This window comes from Narcine bancroftii, chromosome 13 (genome assembly GCF_036971445.1).
Source record: "Narcine bancroftii isolate sNarBan1 chromosome 13, sNarBan1.hap1, whole genome shotgun sequence".
NCBI classification, from domain to species: domain Eukaryota; kingdom Metazoa; phylum Chordata; class Chondrichthyes; order Torpediniformes; family Narcinidae; genus Narcine; species Narcine bancroftii.
In genome coordinates, this window is record NC_091481.1 from 31,674,132 (window position 1) to 31,690,892 (window position 16,761).

At 42.1% G+C, this 16,761-nt stretch overlaps 1 protein-coding gene across 1 annotated transcript in view; it reads left to right on the forward strand.

Moving 5' to 3' along the window:
* Window positions 1-15,550: 15,550 nt before the first annotated feature.
* LOC138748016 (serine/threonine-protein kinase 33-like) overlaps window positions 15,551-16,761 on the forward strand; it is a 44,430-nt gene continuing 43,219 nt past the window's right edge. The window contains exon 1 of the mRNA XM_069907715.1: window positions 15,551-15,690. Within this exon, the coding sequence (XP_069763816.1) occupies window positions 15,551-15,690 (140 nt within the window). The remainder of the gene's footprint in view (window positions 15,691-16,761) is intronic.

Here is a 16,761-nt window from a genome sequence, read left to right on the forward strand (position 1 = left end):
TACTAATCCTTTCAATCATGATAGACCACAGGGAAAATAATTATTTCTCCTCCTTCAGAATTCTGAAAAGACGCACCTGCCATGAATACTCTGACTTGCTCTCCCATTTTCACCAATATCTCGTCATTCCATCTAAATATAATACCTAATTAAGGAAGTTAATGAGCTCAATAATATTGTAATTAGTTATCCTGTTAATGATCTCAGGTGCAGAATGTACTCAGAAAACATTTTAATATGAAGCACCGCAAATTAATTATTAAGGCGCAAGGTGCCCATTACAATGAAAGGGCAGTTTCCATGTTACCACTTGCCATTATGCCAAATGCTCTGCCCTTGCCAGTGTTAACAAGCCAATTGACGTAGATGGAATAATTGGTCCACAGTAAGGAGAAATTAGGTCATTTAATTGTTCCCCCTCTAATGCCTTATTTTGTACAAAAATTGCCATGGGGCAGCACGATTGACATGTACACCCAGTTACGAGGAAAACTAAAAATTAAGTGGCAGTCTTTCATGTCATTTTGGCCATACCGAATCTTATTAAATGCCTGCCAGGAATCCAAATGTGGTATTGGTCTGACCACAGTGATCTCAAGGTGTCACTTACTTGGAAGTGTCAAAGAAGTTGCTCAGATTATACTGTTTCATTATAAATGCGCGTTCTGTGCTGTGACTTGGATAATTAGAGTAAAGATGATCTTTAAGCAGTCCCTGTGTTTTATTTTTACACAAGATTTTTGAAACCAAGGGTTGTTAGGTCCCCCAAATTGGATATATCATTGCATGACCTGCGCACATGATACTAAGCTGATTCTTTGTACCTCCCAAGTGTCCACTGATTCACACTCCATATTTCAATACATCCGACATTTCATTTTTTCTGGTATTGTACTGATAGAGGGATAAACGTTGTCTTGGATAAGACCATTGTGTTGGTATTACATCATATGATATGTCCTATATCCGGAATAGACAACATTTTGGTTTACCCCATTATCAGCAAGACTGTGCTGGAGAAACTCTTGAACTAAATTCTTTAAACAAGTAATGGGAAAAGCCTGAAACATTGGTTAAGTATCTTAATCTTTGCTATCTAAATTACCATTTGACCTGCTGAGTTTTTCCAGCATTGTGTTTTTATTTCATTCACTGTGTCTGCAGACTTTTGTATTTTACATCAGTAAAACTGTTCCCAAAATTTTTTGCTGTGCTGGTCACACAGGGCTGAAAAAGGGCCTTCAACCCACTGAGTTCACATCAACGACCAATAATTCATTTCCACGAATCTGATTTTATTGTCCTCATATTCCTCATGACTCTCTTCGGATTCTACCTCTCACCAGCTCACTCAGGGCAGTGACCCATTAACTAGTCCAACCACCTGCCTTTGGGATGTGGGAGGAAGGCAATAAAGTTATGGGAACCCACACAGTACAAGCAGGACGTGCAACCTCTACACAATGGTTCCTGAGGTCAGGATCCTCCTGCGCTCCTCGCTGCACCACTTGTACCCTGGACACAGAATGTTTATGGTGTACAAGACCGTGGAAGATGTTTGTGGAAGCTAACAATGGAAACAATGGCAGCAAATGGGGATTATTTTTGATAAACCTGCACTGTTTTGATGCACCTAATTCCATTAAAAATTCAGTGGCAGTTTTATAAAATAAAAGGAGAGATTGATCTGGCCTTCGTCCCACCAGTCTTCACCTTCCTTTCTTGATAAAATTAGAACACCACGTTTGATTATGTTTGCTTCTGAAAAATTGACCGAATACTTCCTTTGGATATGCGTTATTGCAGGGGGGTACATTAACATTGACAGCTTTTGGTTTCTCTTTTGGAATGAAATGCACATGAGATAGATGCGCTCGTCACCTGTCACAAATTGCTCTGTATTCTTTGATGAATCAAAGCCAATAAAATCTTCATTTTTTTTCTTAGAATGAATGATTTTGTTTGAATGTTCCAAGGTCATGGCGTAGAATTGTAGGTAGACTATGCAAAACATTTTAATTACAAGTTTGCGTAATGTTGGTGTAACAACATTGCGCCCTAAACAAAATAGCTACCTGTTACTATGGTAACGGTAATTGTCTTCTGATAATATCTGTTAAAACAAAAGATGAGGAAGGACTTCTTAAACAATTCTGCAGAGCAGCACAGATAAATTGGAAACAAATGGATAGATAACATAAGCATAACTTATTGTGCTTTGAATCTATGCAGAATGTTAACATGCTTATTAATTATTGATGTTAATTAGAGTCTAGGCTGTAAAGAACCTAAACCTATATTTAAGAGTGCAGCCATATATCGATGTAGGCCCGATCGAGTAATATCCAATCGCAGATACGTCTGAGGTGACCATTGTCCCGACCTCTGCTCTCCCACGATCTTTTCCTTTTGTTTCTCTCTCTGCCTCTCTCTTCCTCCTTTACACTATATTTCCTTTAATATCTGATGCAGGGTAAATAACTCGAGAGGCCGAGACTGAGTCACTGATCTACAGGCTTTTATTCACAATGGACAAGGACCTCGTCCTGTGTAGTGACCTGGGCTTTCTGGGGAAGGGTCAAGGTGTTAGGGAGAGACCACAGGTACAGTCACAGGACGGGGCTGAGCCAGGTAATCAGGAATTCAGTAGTTCAGCAATTCACCACAATCTCCCCCCCACCCAGGTCTTCCACCTTCCCTCTCTCGTTCCGCTCTTCTCCATCACCCAGCATTCGTGCAACTATGCAACCAATGCCAGGAAGGGCCCCAACCCACGGTATCCGAGCGCCATCCATATACTCCTTTCCAGAACCAATCTAGCCATTGATCTGATGGAACAAACATGATTAAAAAGAAAAATAAATATGAAGAACATATTTTGATTATGAAATCAGACACCCTGCAGGCCCAGACTGTCCAGGCAGTGCCTGCAGTTCCCTACACAATGAAGGGCAATTTGCTTCAATCCAGGCACCAATTTGAAGTGTAAATTGCTGCCTGGTGTGTGTCAAGCAAGATCTGGTGTTGGTTATTAAATCTGTGAGCATTTTTAATACATATTACATCTTGTTCTCAGAGGAATAAATTTTATTAATGTTGTACAGCATATTTCCCTTATAATGACTGACTTGCGCCCAAATTGAATTGCGTCCCCACTTCCAGAACGTAACCTGGATGCAAATTGAGGTATGGCTGTATTCAATTTAAAAGTGAATTCAATGAAAAAGCTTCCAGGTTGATAGAACAAAGGGTTTCACGTAGCCACATATACACAGAATTACTTTTGGAAATTAACTGGCTGGAATCACACAGACTGGCAGTATCAGGAGTTGTCACTCATTCCAACCAATTATAGACCTTGTTATTGTGGGCAGTGCCAATCCAGATCCAAAATATTGGTTCGCTGCTTGTTTATTTCTGCAGTGGAGCACATCTACATCCTTGATTCTGCACATCGGTTCTGCTTCTGAAAGTTTTAAACTCCAAGCTTTGCAGTGTATAGCTGAGACTTGTACATTGTCATAGCGGTTTACAAAATAAAAACAAGCCCTTCACTCCAACTTGTTGATTCTGACCAAGTTGCCTATCTAAGCTCACCCCATTTACCTGCATTCAGTTCTTGTCTCTCTCTAAACCTTTCCTATCCACATAGGATAGGAAACATGTCTGAAAGACATTTGAAATGCTTTCAGATGTTGCTATTGTACCTGGCTCTACAACTTACTCTGACAGCTCGTTCCATATGCTCACCACCACCCCCCCCCACCCATTCCCCCCTCCCCCCCATCCCTACCGTGTGGAAACTGTTGCCTCTCAGTTCTCTTTTAAATCTTTTCCCTTTCACCATACTTAATTCTCTATCTTCCAGTTGCATACTTTCTACCTGGTGAAAATGATGTTGACTGTTCACCTTATTTAAGCCTTTGTGATTCCGTACACTTTTTTAACATCACCCCTCAGCCTATTATGGTCAACGGTTAGAAAGCTTTCGTCTACAATCTCTCCATCTAACTCAAGCCCTCCAGTCCCAGTAACATCCTCGTGAATCTTTTCTGCACTGTTTTCAGATTAATGGCATCTTTCCTATCACTAAGTAATCAACATCCATTGGAGCGCTTACACCCCTAACGTCGAAGTACTCGAGATGGCAGAGGTCGACAGCATCGAGTCCACGCTGCTGAAGATCCAGCTGCGCTGGATGGGTCACGTCTCCAGAATGGAGGACCATCATCTTCCCAAGATCGTGTTATATGGCGAGCTCTCCACTGGCCACCGTGACAGAGGTGCACCAAAGAAAAGGTACAAGGACTGCCTAAAGAAATCTCTTGGTGCCTGCCACATTGACCGCCGCCAGTGGGCTGATAACGCCTCAAACCGTGCATCTTGGCGCCTCACAGTTTGGCGGGCAGCAACCTCCTTTGAAGAAGACCGCAGAGCCCACCTCACTGACAAAAGGCAAAGGAGGAAAAACCCAACACCCAACCCCAACCAACCAATTTTCCCCTGCAACCACTGCAACCGTGTCTGCCTGTCCCGCATCGGACTTGTCAGCCACAAACGAGCCTGCAGCTGACGTGGACTTTTACCCCCTCCATAAATCTTCGTCCGCGAAGCCAAGCCAAAGAAAAAGTAATCAGAACAGCAGGTAATTTAGCTTATCTATAAACAGAGAACAACAATAAAGACTGCATTAGCAAAGGATTGAAGATGTACTAAGCCCTCATTTAGGTTCTTCCTTTTTTATTGTTTCTGCTTAAATATGTGCTCTGTAATGTCTCATTGGAGCTGGACAAACTGATAATTCAATTCATAGCAGTGTCAGAGAGGTACAGGAAACAATTAGAAATATTAACACAATGTTATTATGCATTACTAATGGAACTGAATATACAGGTAGAGAGATTATGCTTCAGTAATGTAGTGCTTTGGAGAACTATGTACAGTACTGGCCACATTGTTAAAAGAAGGATGTAACTTTCTTGGAAGCAGTTCTTGGAAGTAGGGTTGTTAGTCTAATATACCTACTGTGTGTGGTTGTCCTTATGAAGAAAAGTTGGAGAGGCCAAGCTTGTACAGGTCCTCCCCGACTTACGACTGCAATTGGAACCGAAGGATCTATCGAACCTCAGGATAGGTGTAAGTTGGAATTTTGCCTGTGCACGTGGAGTACCAAAGGCTTAAAGCAAACTTTTTAAATCACATCTTCGTAGATTTGGCGATAACTTTAAGCTTCCTGAATTTGTCATCTACCTTGGCGAATCTTTCCACATTCTGTTCCTTGCTTACCTTGTTAGTTGGTGTCCTGGGGTCCGTAGGCTGGGCATAGCCATCTTGATTCTTCGGGTTTGCGTATCGGTTGGTGCATGCGCTTGCCTTCAGCTGGCAAATGCAGAGTGGGCTTACGTATTGAAGTTTGGTTGGTGCATGCACTGGAGTTCAACACCCTAACGATATTGAATTCATGCCCTTAACTCTCATGCGTGCACCAACCGAACTCCAATGCATCACCCCACCGTATATGCGCCAACCGAAGACTTGTGCCTGCGCACAGGAATCAAGCTGGCTCTTCATACTTGCAGAACCTTTTACAGCCTCGTATTTTCTTTGCCCTTTAAAATTGTTGAAACAGTGGAATGAGACAATCTATCGCCAAGGGCTAGGGTTTTCCTCTTGCCCTCTTTCTAGTGCACCTACAGAAGAATGGCAACTGCGTGCCGAGTGCTCTATTGCGTGTACGTGTATTTTTTTTTAAATTTAGTCCTATGACCGGATGGATGTAAGTCTAGTAGGTTGTAAGTAGGGAAATCCCTGTACCTGCTGGAGCTTAAAGGCTGGCATTGAAACAGGAGATATCCTGCTTGATTTTGACAGGGTGAAAATGGAGAATATTTAAACTGGGGATGGTTGTAACTATTTTCACAAGCATGGGTTTGCTCATTAAAGACGGAAATGAGGAGAATAGGTTGATAGGTCTTAAACTCTCAAAGGGTAGTGAACCAAAATATTGTTCATACAGAGATGGATGGGTTATTGATAAACAGGACAGGAGGGGAAAGCTTGTCAGAAGCTGGAAGAAATGTAATCAGATCAGCCACAACCTTATTGAATGAAGGAGCTGGCTCCCAAAGCTGGATGGATCACTACCGTTCCGAATTTATTTACTTGAGTCACGGGGCATTCTGTGGTACCCTGTCAGAGAAAGAAAGAAGCTTCTGTCTGGGTAAGCACTTTTAATTTTGCAGTCACTTTAGCAGCTAAACTGTACAACCTATCAAAGAAAGCATCACATTCACGTTCCATGTCACATGCACCAAAATACAGTGGCAGAGTTGATTTTGTGGGCATCTCAGACAAGACATAGTATAAAAGCACAGTTACAGAGAAATTAGTTTGTATGCAAGGTCTACGAGAAATGTAAATTCCCTAAGTGTTGAATGAAGCTTCTGACCGGTCTGAGCAGGATGCAGATCAAATGATGAAGAAGGATATTAAAATGAGAAGGGCAAGGCGAAAAAAAAATTGTGTTTGTTGCCTGTTATGTGACACCACCAACATAGTTTTATTCAAGTTGATAGAGCTGAATGTCAGGTCAAATCTAAGACAAATGAGCAGAGCAGCTTTTCAATAGCATAGAAAATGCTGGAAATGCCTAACAAGGTGAACATTTCAGGTCATTTAATTTCGACCAGAAGGTGTCCCAGCCCATCTCCAACTTCTCACCAGAAATTAGTGTTGAATAATATTCAACTAAAAAGATAAGCATTTTCAAGAGAAAATGTATACGTCTCTATGACTTTGTGGAACTTCTGGAAAACTGTCTTTGAGAATTTAGTGGAGCATCCCATTAGATGTGGACAAAGGATGCAGGTTGTGGGATAACCTTCATATTCTGACCAATGTCGGAGTAATAGTGGTAAGGCTTTGGCTAAACAGGCTTTGCAGAGATGAGGTAAGAGGTCAGGGATAGTAGGAGATGAAGTAAGAAAGGACCACCCGATTAAAGGAACAGATAAGATTCAGCAGGTAGCCACAGGTAAGGGTAGGTTTTAGATATCATTTTCTTCTCCTCTAGTCATAGGCAGTGGGAATGGCAGCCAAGGCAAGGGAATGCTCCTCTTCCAGAGGGTGGGTCACCAGGGAAGCCAGCAGTATCCCTGACGACTTCATCTGTGAGAAGTGCATCCAGCTGTAGCTCCTGACAAGCCAAGTTGAGGAATTGGAGATGGAGTTGGATGGACTCAAGATCATTCAGGAGGCAGAAAGGGTGATAGACAGTGGTTTCAGGAACACTATTGCACCTTGGAGGCAGGAGGAAGGTTATCTGAGGAAGGATGTTCTTGCAATGGAGGGAGTGCAGAGGCGATTCACCAGGCTGATACCTGGAACGGCAGGAATGACTTATGAGGAAAGATTGCGCAAATTGGGATTGTACTCGCTGGAGTTTAGAAGATTGAGAGGGGATCTCATAGAGACGTATAAAATTCTGGCAGGACTGGACAGAATGGATGTAGATGGGATGTTTCCAAGGATGGGAAAATCCAGAACCCGGGGCCATGGTTCAAGGATAATAGGCAAACCATTTAGGACCGAGATGAGGAGGAATTTCTTTACCCAGAGGGTGGTGAATCTGTGGAATTCATTGCCACAGAGAGCAGTAGAGGCAGGTTCATTGAATATATTTAAGAGGGAATTAGATATATTTCTTCAGTATAAGGGAATTAAGGGTTAGAGAGAGAAGGCAGGGACGGGGTACTGAACTTTAAGATCAGCCATAATCTCATTGAATGGCAGAGCAGACTCGAAGGGCCGAATGACCTACTCCTGCTCCTATCTTCTATGTTTCTATGGGTGAGAGACAGGTGAGGGAAAGGGAACAGGCAGGCAGTGCAGGACACCCCTGTGGCCATTCCCCTCACTAGCACATATACCATTTTGGATACTGTTAGGGGGGGTGGAATGACCTATTAAGGACAAGATACAGTGATCAGATCTCTGACATGGTCTGGTCCTTTGGCTAAGAAGAGAAGGGGAAAGCAGTAGTGATAGAGGATCCCATAGTTAGAGGGACAGAGATCGAGTATCTCAGATGGTATGTTGCCTCCCTGGTGCCAGGGTCCAAATGGCGGGAGGGTGAGCAACCAGATGTTGTGGTCCATATAGGGACCAATGACCTAAGTAGGATGGGTGAGGAGGTCCTGAAAGGAGAGGTCATGGTGTTAGGCACAAGTTTGAATGACAGGATCTCAGGATTGCTACCCAAGCCACATGCTAGTGAGGTTAGAAATCAGAGAATAATACAGCTTAACAGGGCTAAAAACATGGGGTGCATGAGGGAGGGCTTCAGGTTTTGGGATTGTTGCGCTCTCTTCCAGGGAAGGTGGAACCTGTTCAACAGGATGGGTTACATCAGAACTGGAGGGGAACTGATATCCTTATGGGAAGGTTCGCTGGTGTTGCTCTGATGGGTTTAAACTAGAATTGCAGGGAGATAGGAACCAGCAGAGAGAAAAAAGGAGGGAAAAGATTATGTGAAAATTGCATGCACCATTGGAAGTCAACGGATTATATGTTGTGAAAATGTTCTCAGGTAAATCTATTTCAATGAGTATTGTAGAAAAGGCAGATGAGCTTAGAGCATGGATTGGCACATGGAATTATGACATTGTGGCCATTAGTGAAACTTGGTTGCTGGAGTGGCAGGACTAGCAGCTCAATGTTCAGGACTTCCTTCACTTTACATGTAATAAGACAGGGTTGGGGGAGGGTGGGGGTTGAAAGGGAGAGGAGTGGTATTGCTCACCATGGAAAACATCACAGCTGTGCTCAGGCAGGACAGACCAGAGGGCTCGTCTACTGAGGCTATATGGGTGGAGCTGAGGGAAGGGAAATGTATGACCACATAGACCACCCAATAGTCAGTGAGAATTGGAGGAGCAAATTTGTTGGGAGATTGGACATCTGCAGGAAACATAAGGTTGTGATAGTAGGATATTTTAACTTTCCACATATTGACTGGGACTCCAATATTGTAAAAGGGCTGGATGGCTTAGAGCTTGTCAAATGTGTTCAGGAAAGTTTTCTAAATCAATATATTTTCAAGCTAATTATGGAGAAGGATAGGTCTGGGCCTCAGGATGAGATTCTAAATTGGAGAAAGGCTAATTTTGTGGAAATGGGAAAGGATCCTAGAATGTGTGGACTGGGATAAATTGCTTTCAGGCAAGGATGTAAGATATAAGTGGAAGGCCTTCAAAGGTGAAATTTTGAGAGTATAGGGTTTATATGTTCCTTTCATGATTAAAGGCAATCTTCGTCCGCAAAGCCAAGCCAAAGATAAGGTATAGGAAACCTTGGTTTTCGAAGGATATTGGAGAATTTGGTTTGGAGGAAGAGAAAGGTGTATAGTAGGTATAGACAACATGGAGAAAATGAGGTACTTGGAATATAAGAATATAAAAAAAAGTAAGAAAAACCAAGAAATAAATCAGGAAGACTAAAAAAAGACATGATGTTTCTATAGGTATATTAAGAGCAAAAGTATGGTAAGGAACAATGGCTTTGTGTGGAGCCAAAAAAGATGGGGGAGATCTTAAATTTTGTTTTCATCGGTATTCACTCAGAAAACAGTCATGGGAAGTAAAGAAAACAAGTAGTGAGGCTATGAATCCTATACAGATTAAAGTCCTTGCTTTCTTAAAGCAAATAAGGGTGGATAAATCTCCAGGGCCTGACAAGATATTCCCTCACTCTTTGAGGGAGCTAGTGTAGAAATTGCAGGGGCTCTGGCAGAAATATTTAAAATGTCCATAACCACGGGTATACTGCTGGAGTATTGGAGGGTAGCTCTTGTTTCTCTGCTGTTTAATAAAAAGCCTCTGAAAGTAACCCTGGAAATTATAGGCCGGTGATGACAGTAGTCGGTAAATTATTGGAAGGTGTTCTGAGAAATTGGATATACAAAAATTTGGATAGCCAGAAACTGATTAGGGATAGTCAACATTGGCTTTGTGTGTGGTAGGTCGTGTTTAACCAGTCTTGAGGAGGTTACCAGGAAAGTTGATGAAGAAAAGGCTGTGGATGTTGTGTACATGGACTTTAGTAAGGCTTTTGACAAGGCCCCACAAGAGAGGTTAGACGGGAAGGTTCAGACACTTAGTATTCATGGTTAAGTTGTGAACTGGATTGAACAATGGCTGGAAGGGAGAAGCCAGAGAGTAGTGGAGGATGATTGCTTCTCAGACTTGAGGCCTGTGACTAGTGGTGTGCCTCAGGGATTGGTGCTGGGACCATTGTTGTTGTCATCTATATCAATGATCTGGATGATAATGTGGGAAATTAGGTCAGCAAATTTGCAGATGACATTCTCAATAAGTTTTCCAAGCTTACAGAGGGATCTGGACCAGCTGAAAAAAATGTCAGATGGAATTTAATGCAGACAAGTGTGATGTGTTGCATTTTTGGAAAGGCAAACCAAAAAAGGACATACATGGTAAATGGTATGGCACTGAAAGTGGCATCACAGGTGGATAGAGATGTAAAGAGAGCTTTTGGCATACTGGCCTTCATAAATCAAAGTACTGAGTGTAGGAGTTGGGATGTTATGACAAAGTTGTGTAAGATATTGGTGAGGCCAAGTTTGGAGTATTGTGTGCAGTTTCAGTCACCTAACTATAGGAAAGATATCAATAAAATAGAAATAGTACAGAGAAGATTTGCTAGGATGTTGCCCGGACTTCAGGAACTGAGCTACAGGGAAAATAAAGCAGTTTAAGACTTTATTCCCTGGAGCATAGAAGAATAAGGGGAGATTTGAGAGAGGTATTTAAAGTTATGAGGGGGATAGATGTAGTAGGCTTTTTTCACTGAGGGCAGGTGAGATACAAACCAGAGGACATGGGTTAAGGGTGAAAGGAGAAAAGTTTAGGGGGAATATGAGGGGGAACTTCTTCACGCAGAGAGTGGTGGGAGTTGTTAGGTCTGCTTTGTTCATGAATGAGTGAGACAAACACCAGGCTGAGTCGAAATCAGGGTTCTTTGTTCTTTATTACCGGATTGTAACACTTGCGACTAACAAAGTTAGTCGGAGAATGCATTCTGCCGTTATCAGCAAAATGGTGATTTTTTATACCCTTGGATATGTGCTTAGAACATCATCATATCATTACTTGTCCAATGACTAAAACTGTTGCTATCCTTTCCTTGCTAGCTTCCTGCCTCTCAATCCATCAATGTCTCTCTTATCTTGTAAGTACAAGGATGCATTTACATCTTGTTACAGCCCTGTACATTCCCATCTCATGATGTTTTACCTAACAGGAGTACAAGGACACCTCCCCTTCTTGTTACTGCCCTGTACAGGGTAACTCCCTGCACATTCCCATCTCATGATGTTTTACCTTACAGAGTGTGGAACAAGCTGCCAGCTGAAGTGGTGAATGTGGACTCAATTTGAACATTTAAGAGAAATTTGGATAGGTGTATGGATGGTTATGGACTGAGTACAGGTCAGTGGGACTAGGCAAAAAAAAAATGATTTGGCACAGACTAGAGGGGCCAAAGGGACCTGTTTCTGTGCTGTAATTTTCTATGGTTTTAATACTCAGAAAGTGACCACTTTGGTGTAATGTTGTGTAAAATTTACATCATCGCTAAAATATAAAGCAGATGATGGCCTTGTACAAGAGGTCACTTAAGAATTGTTGAGTGGCTGGACTAGCATGAATCTTTTTGCATTAACTTGATAAATTAAACCTTGCTTTTTGGAGGTTGGAGTGGGGAGGGAATAGAAGATGACAAATGATTATCTCAGCACTGGGCTCCAAAGCAACAAAAGCTGACAGCAGAGGTATCTGCCCTGACCAAATGAGCAGTACAAATGCATGATCACACCACCACTTGGAGGGCATCAAAGGCAGAAGCTATGCTTTCAGTCAATCAATACTCCACAAGTACAGTGCCCTTCTGAGAGGAGTGTAGCTGATGTAATGGTCCTTGCTCAGGGAGATGGATTGATTAAATGGAAAACATTAGTTATTCGAACATCATTTGTCAACAAAAATGTTCAAATTCATAATCTGAGTTAAATGAAAAGGAAGTGGCAGTTGACTAATTCGAAGAAGGGATCAATTGCTTTCATGAAAAGGAACACAGTTAACGTCACGGACTTCAAAATACTTTAATGTTCCATCTGCTTCTCTCGCATTGAAAGAAAGTTTAATTGACAGAGCAAGGGAAATGGGGCGATTTCATGACTCAGTATTTCCACTGGTTTCTGCACGCACACCGAATTATGGAGAGTAATTCAAATGAATAAAAAGAAGGCTGGGATGTTTGCCCTTGAACATGCAAGAATTAAAGATTAATCTTCTGGAAAATGCTGAAAGCTTTCAAAAATTTGATGGAGATAGATATTACAGAGTGGGGGATTTCTGTTATACATCTGAACATTCTAACTGGAAGCGTTGAACAAAGGATAAGAGAGCTGTAAGACTCATAGTTATCAACGAATTGACAAGGAAAAGTCCTCCTACTGCTTTCGAATTGGCCTGGGAAGGCAGTACATCAAAGCAGAAACCAATAATGGAAGTGAGACGGTGGGGCAGAGGTCATATGGTAAAAGATGCAGGCGTGGATGTGTACCCAGAGTCAGCTGATCTCAATTAGTGTTGCTTTCCATTGGGAACATCAAGTGATTTTCTTTTACTGCCCTTCTTGTGGTCTATTTACATTTAATTCCGTGGTCAATAAATTCAAATAAAAATCCGTTTCCAGCTAAAGATGTTTCCTCAATTTCTCCACCAAAGAAATTGCAGCCTGATGAACCACGTGAGCAGCTTACTCAGAGCTCCTCTTGTCCGGGGCATGTGCATGTATGGTTCTGATTGACAGGAAGGAAGGATCCTTGCTCTGATAATTGGCGAGATCCAAAGTGAACTGAAATTGATTTCCACATTTCTTCAGGGGATGGATATGAAAAGTACAAGGCTGTTCATTAATTTACCATTTAACATAATTAAAATTATAATTTCATTTGGACAAGCCAGAATGATGGTTGGAATGGAGAAGATGGGAATGTTGTATTAGTGCATTTTTTTTTCTGAGCTTGCATTGAAAACTCATTGGCTTGGCGATTAAATTCTTTTTATTTAATTCCTGGCGTGCTGATGTTGCTGCTAAGGTCACGGTTCCCAACGCTCCTTAATCTTCAGTTTCTGCAGTTCAATTAGTGAAGGTACATTTCCATTGGGTAATGTATCATGAAACGCATCAAGAGTGAAGGAATGGCAAAATCTTTCTGTATTTAGATGGCTTGTGACTTGAAGAACATCCCACATGCATTGGAAGAGATTGCAGATGGGGAAATACTTTTGTAGAAACTGTGGCATATTATCTGAGTGAATATTCTAAGTGCCGCACATGGCATGGCAGGGGTGCCAGGGTTTTTTCTGGATCTTGAGCACCTTCTGCTTCTGACTTTGTGAGGTGTAGGGTCCCATGAGCAATCCCTCCTTTCTGTCCACCACTTTGATATTACCCTTGGAGGATTGATCATGACTGTTGGAAGGTCACACTCAAAGACATGTGGTGTAGGTGTGATCTTGTGAACATGAGTTACATTAAGCTGCTGCTTGACTAGTTTCTGAGATAATCTTTGGCACAAAACCTTAGATGGAGGTGAGGAAGAACTTGCAGCATTGAAGTGATTTGTTGTGTCGAGCACCTGGGTCAAGGATTAGCAACACAGGTGCACCACAAGGATGCGTGCTTAAACCACTGCTCTACTCATTATACACCCATGACTGTGTGGTCAGGACAATTCCAATGATATCTACAAGTTTACTGATGACACCACAGTTGTTGGCAGAATCACAAACGGCAATGGGAGGTAGATGAACTGGTTGAATAGTGTAACAACAACAATCTTGCTTTCAACATCAGCAAAACCAAGGAGATGATTGTGGATTTCAAGAGGAAGTCAGGGGAACACGATCCAGTCTTCATCAAAGGTTCAGTAGTGGAGAGTGTCAAGAACTTCAAATTTCTGTGTGTGAACATCTCCGAAGATCTGTCCTGGAGTCTCCATATGGTTTTATGTTACTTTTGATTTCCATTGCAGGTGGAGATAAATGTATATCTCACAATGGTACAAAATCAAACATGGGAATATGGGCCTGGATTATGTAAAGGCCTGCCTGAACAAGGTTTTCAGATTTCCGTCCCTAAGGGAAAATGAACCAAACAGGCTTTCAACTACATGGCAGTAGTCTCATAGTCATATTTACCAACTCTAGCTTTATAATTACAATTTTATTTAATTAATTGAATTTAAATTCCTGAGTTGCAAAAGTGCAATTTCCCTCCAGACAGGAGGGACTGTAAAACTTGGTTGAATAGTGTACCAGCAACAACATTCCCCCACTCAATGTCACTAAGACCAATGAGCTGCTTGCACACTTTAGCAGAGGAAAACCAGAGGTGTATGACCCAGTGATGACTGGAGGATCGGAGGTGGAGAGGGCATGGCCTGGGTGGTGGGGGTCCTTGAGGATAGAGGCTACATTTTTAATACACCGTCGCTTGTAGATGTTCTCGATGGAGAGAAGTCTGGTGCTTGTGATGTCGCAGGCTGAATTAATAACCCTCTGGAGTTTATTCTTATCCTGAGAATTGGTGTCTCCATAGCTGATAGTGATGCGACCAGCCAGAATTCTCTCCAAGGTACACCTGTATAAGTTTACGAGAATATTCAGTGACAGACTGAATCTCCTCAGACACTTCACAAGTATAGCCACTGCCAGGCCTTCTTTGTGATTACATCAAGTTGGAGACTCCAGGACAGATCTTTGGAGATGTTCACACCCAGAAATTTGAAGTTCTTGACACTCTCCACTACTGAACCTTTGATGAAGACTGGATCGTGTTCCCCTGACTTCCTTTTGAAATCCACAATCATCTCTTTGGTTTTGCTGATGTTGAGAGCAAGGTTGTTGATGTTACACCATTCAACGAGTTGATCTACCTCCCATTGCTGTTTGTGATTCTGCCAACAACTGTGGTGTCATCGGTAAACTTGTAGATATCATTGGAATTGTCCTGACCACACAGTCATGGGTGTATAATGAGTAGAGCAGTGGTCTAAGCATGCATCCTTGTGGTGTATCTGTGTTGCTAATCAGTGAAGAGGAGACGTTGTTTCCAATTCATACTGACTGTGGTCATTCAATGAGAAAGCCAAGGATCCAGTTGCAGAGTGGGGTACAGAGGCCTAGAGTTTGTAGGTTCTTGACCAGCACTGAGGGAATAATGGTGTTGAAGGCTGTAGAGGTTGAAGAGCAACCTTATGTATGAATTGCAGTTTTCAAGGTGATCCAGAGCTGAGTGGAGAACCAGCGATATTGCATCTGCTGTGGAGCGATTGTACGATAGGCGAATTACAGTGCATCCAGATCTTTGCTTAGGTACTTGTTAATTCTGGCCATGACCAGCCTCTCAAAGCATTTCATCACAGAAGGCATTGAGGCAGCTCACACTGGTCTTCTTGGGTACTGAGATGATTGATGACCTTTTGAAGCAGGTGAGAAGCTCTGACTGCCGGAGTAAGAGGTTGAAAATGTCCGTGAACACTCCGGCTCATTGCTCTGTGCAGATTTTCAGTATCCAGCCAGGTACGCCGACAGGGCCTAATGCCTTGTGAGGACTCAACCTCTTGAATGATGTTCCCACATCACCCTCAGAGACAGATATCACCGGGTCCTCAGCCTTTTAAGCACATAGCTTGCTATGCTCATATCTACCCACAATTTATGAACTTTATTAATGGCACCGTGGCAACTGATCCACTGCACGTCATGTATTGAATGCCAGAATCTCCTGTTTGAACGTGGACCATTTATTACCGCATTCTGTCTTCGTGCCTCAGAATGATGTTGCCCTGCGAGAGAGTTGCATTTAGAATTGAATTCACAAATACCCCTGTGTTGGTTATAGCAATAAAGTTGATTTCATGTTAGTTAATGCTGAAGAAATTTGGAAGTGGTGTCCACCATAGTTTATAGTACAAGATATTAAAAAAATACCGTGAATATACATAATCAGTCCAATTTCTCACACACTTGAGAATCAGTAATATCACCTGTAAACAATCCAACCTTTCTTATAAGATGCAATATCTGTATATGGGAAACCAAGAGATGTCACAAAGGTGAGATAGGCTTCATACAGTCATATGTTCTTTTCAATATTTGTCATTCTCTCCACACTTCCCTTGCCAACACTTGCCGTGACAGCACTTTGACAGCCATTGACCCATCACTCTTGTCTGTTGATTGAAAACGATGCATGACTTTATTCTGTATTTGCTTCCAACCTCTTTCAAAGGATATTGTGCTCACTCAACTCATGACTACATAGAACATAGGACAGTACACAGCAGATCAGGCCCTTTGGCTCCTGATTCCTGTACTGAACATGATGCCCAATTTAAACTAAACCTTTGCTGCTTGCACCTGATGGATATTTCTCTATTCCCTGTGTATTCAAGTATATCTTAAATGCCACTGTTTTCACTTCTACTACTGGCAATCCATTCAGAGCGGCTACCACTCTCTGTGAATAAAACAATTCACAACACACGTCTCCTTTAAATGTACCCACTGGCCCTCACCTTTCATGTCCTCTGGTCTCACTGGACAATATCTTCTTTACCACAAGGTTTCTTTCCCGAAGAAAAATTGAGGACTATGCTTTTGTTACGTACAAGGC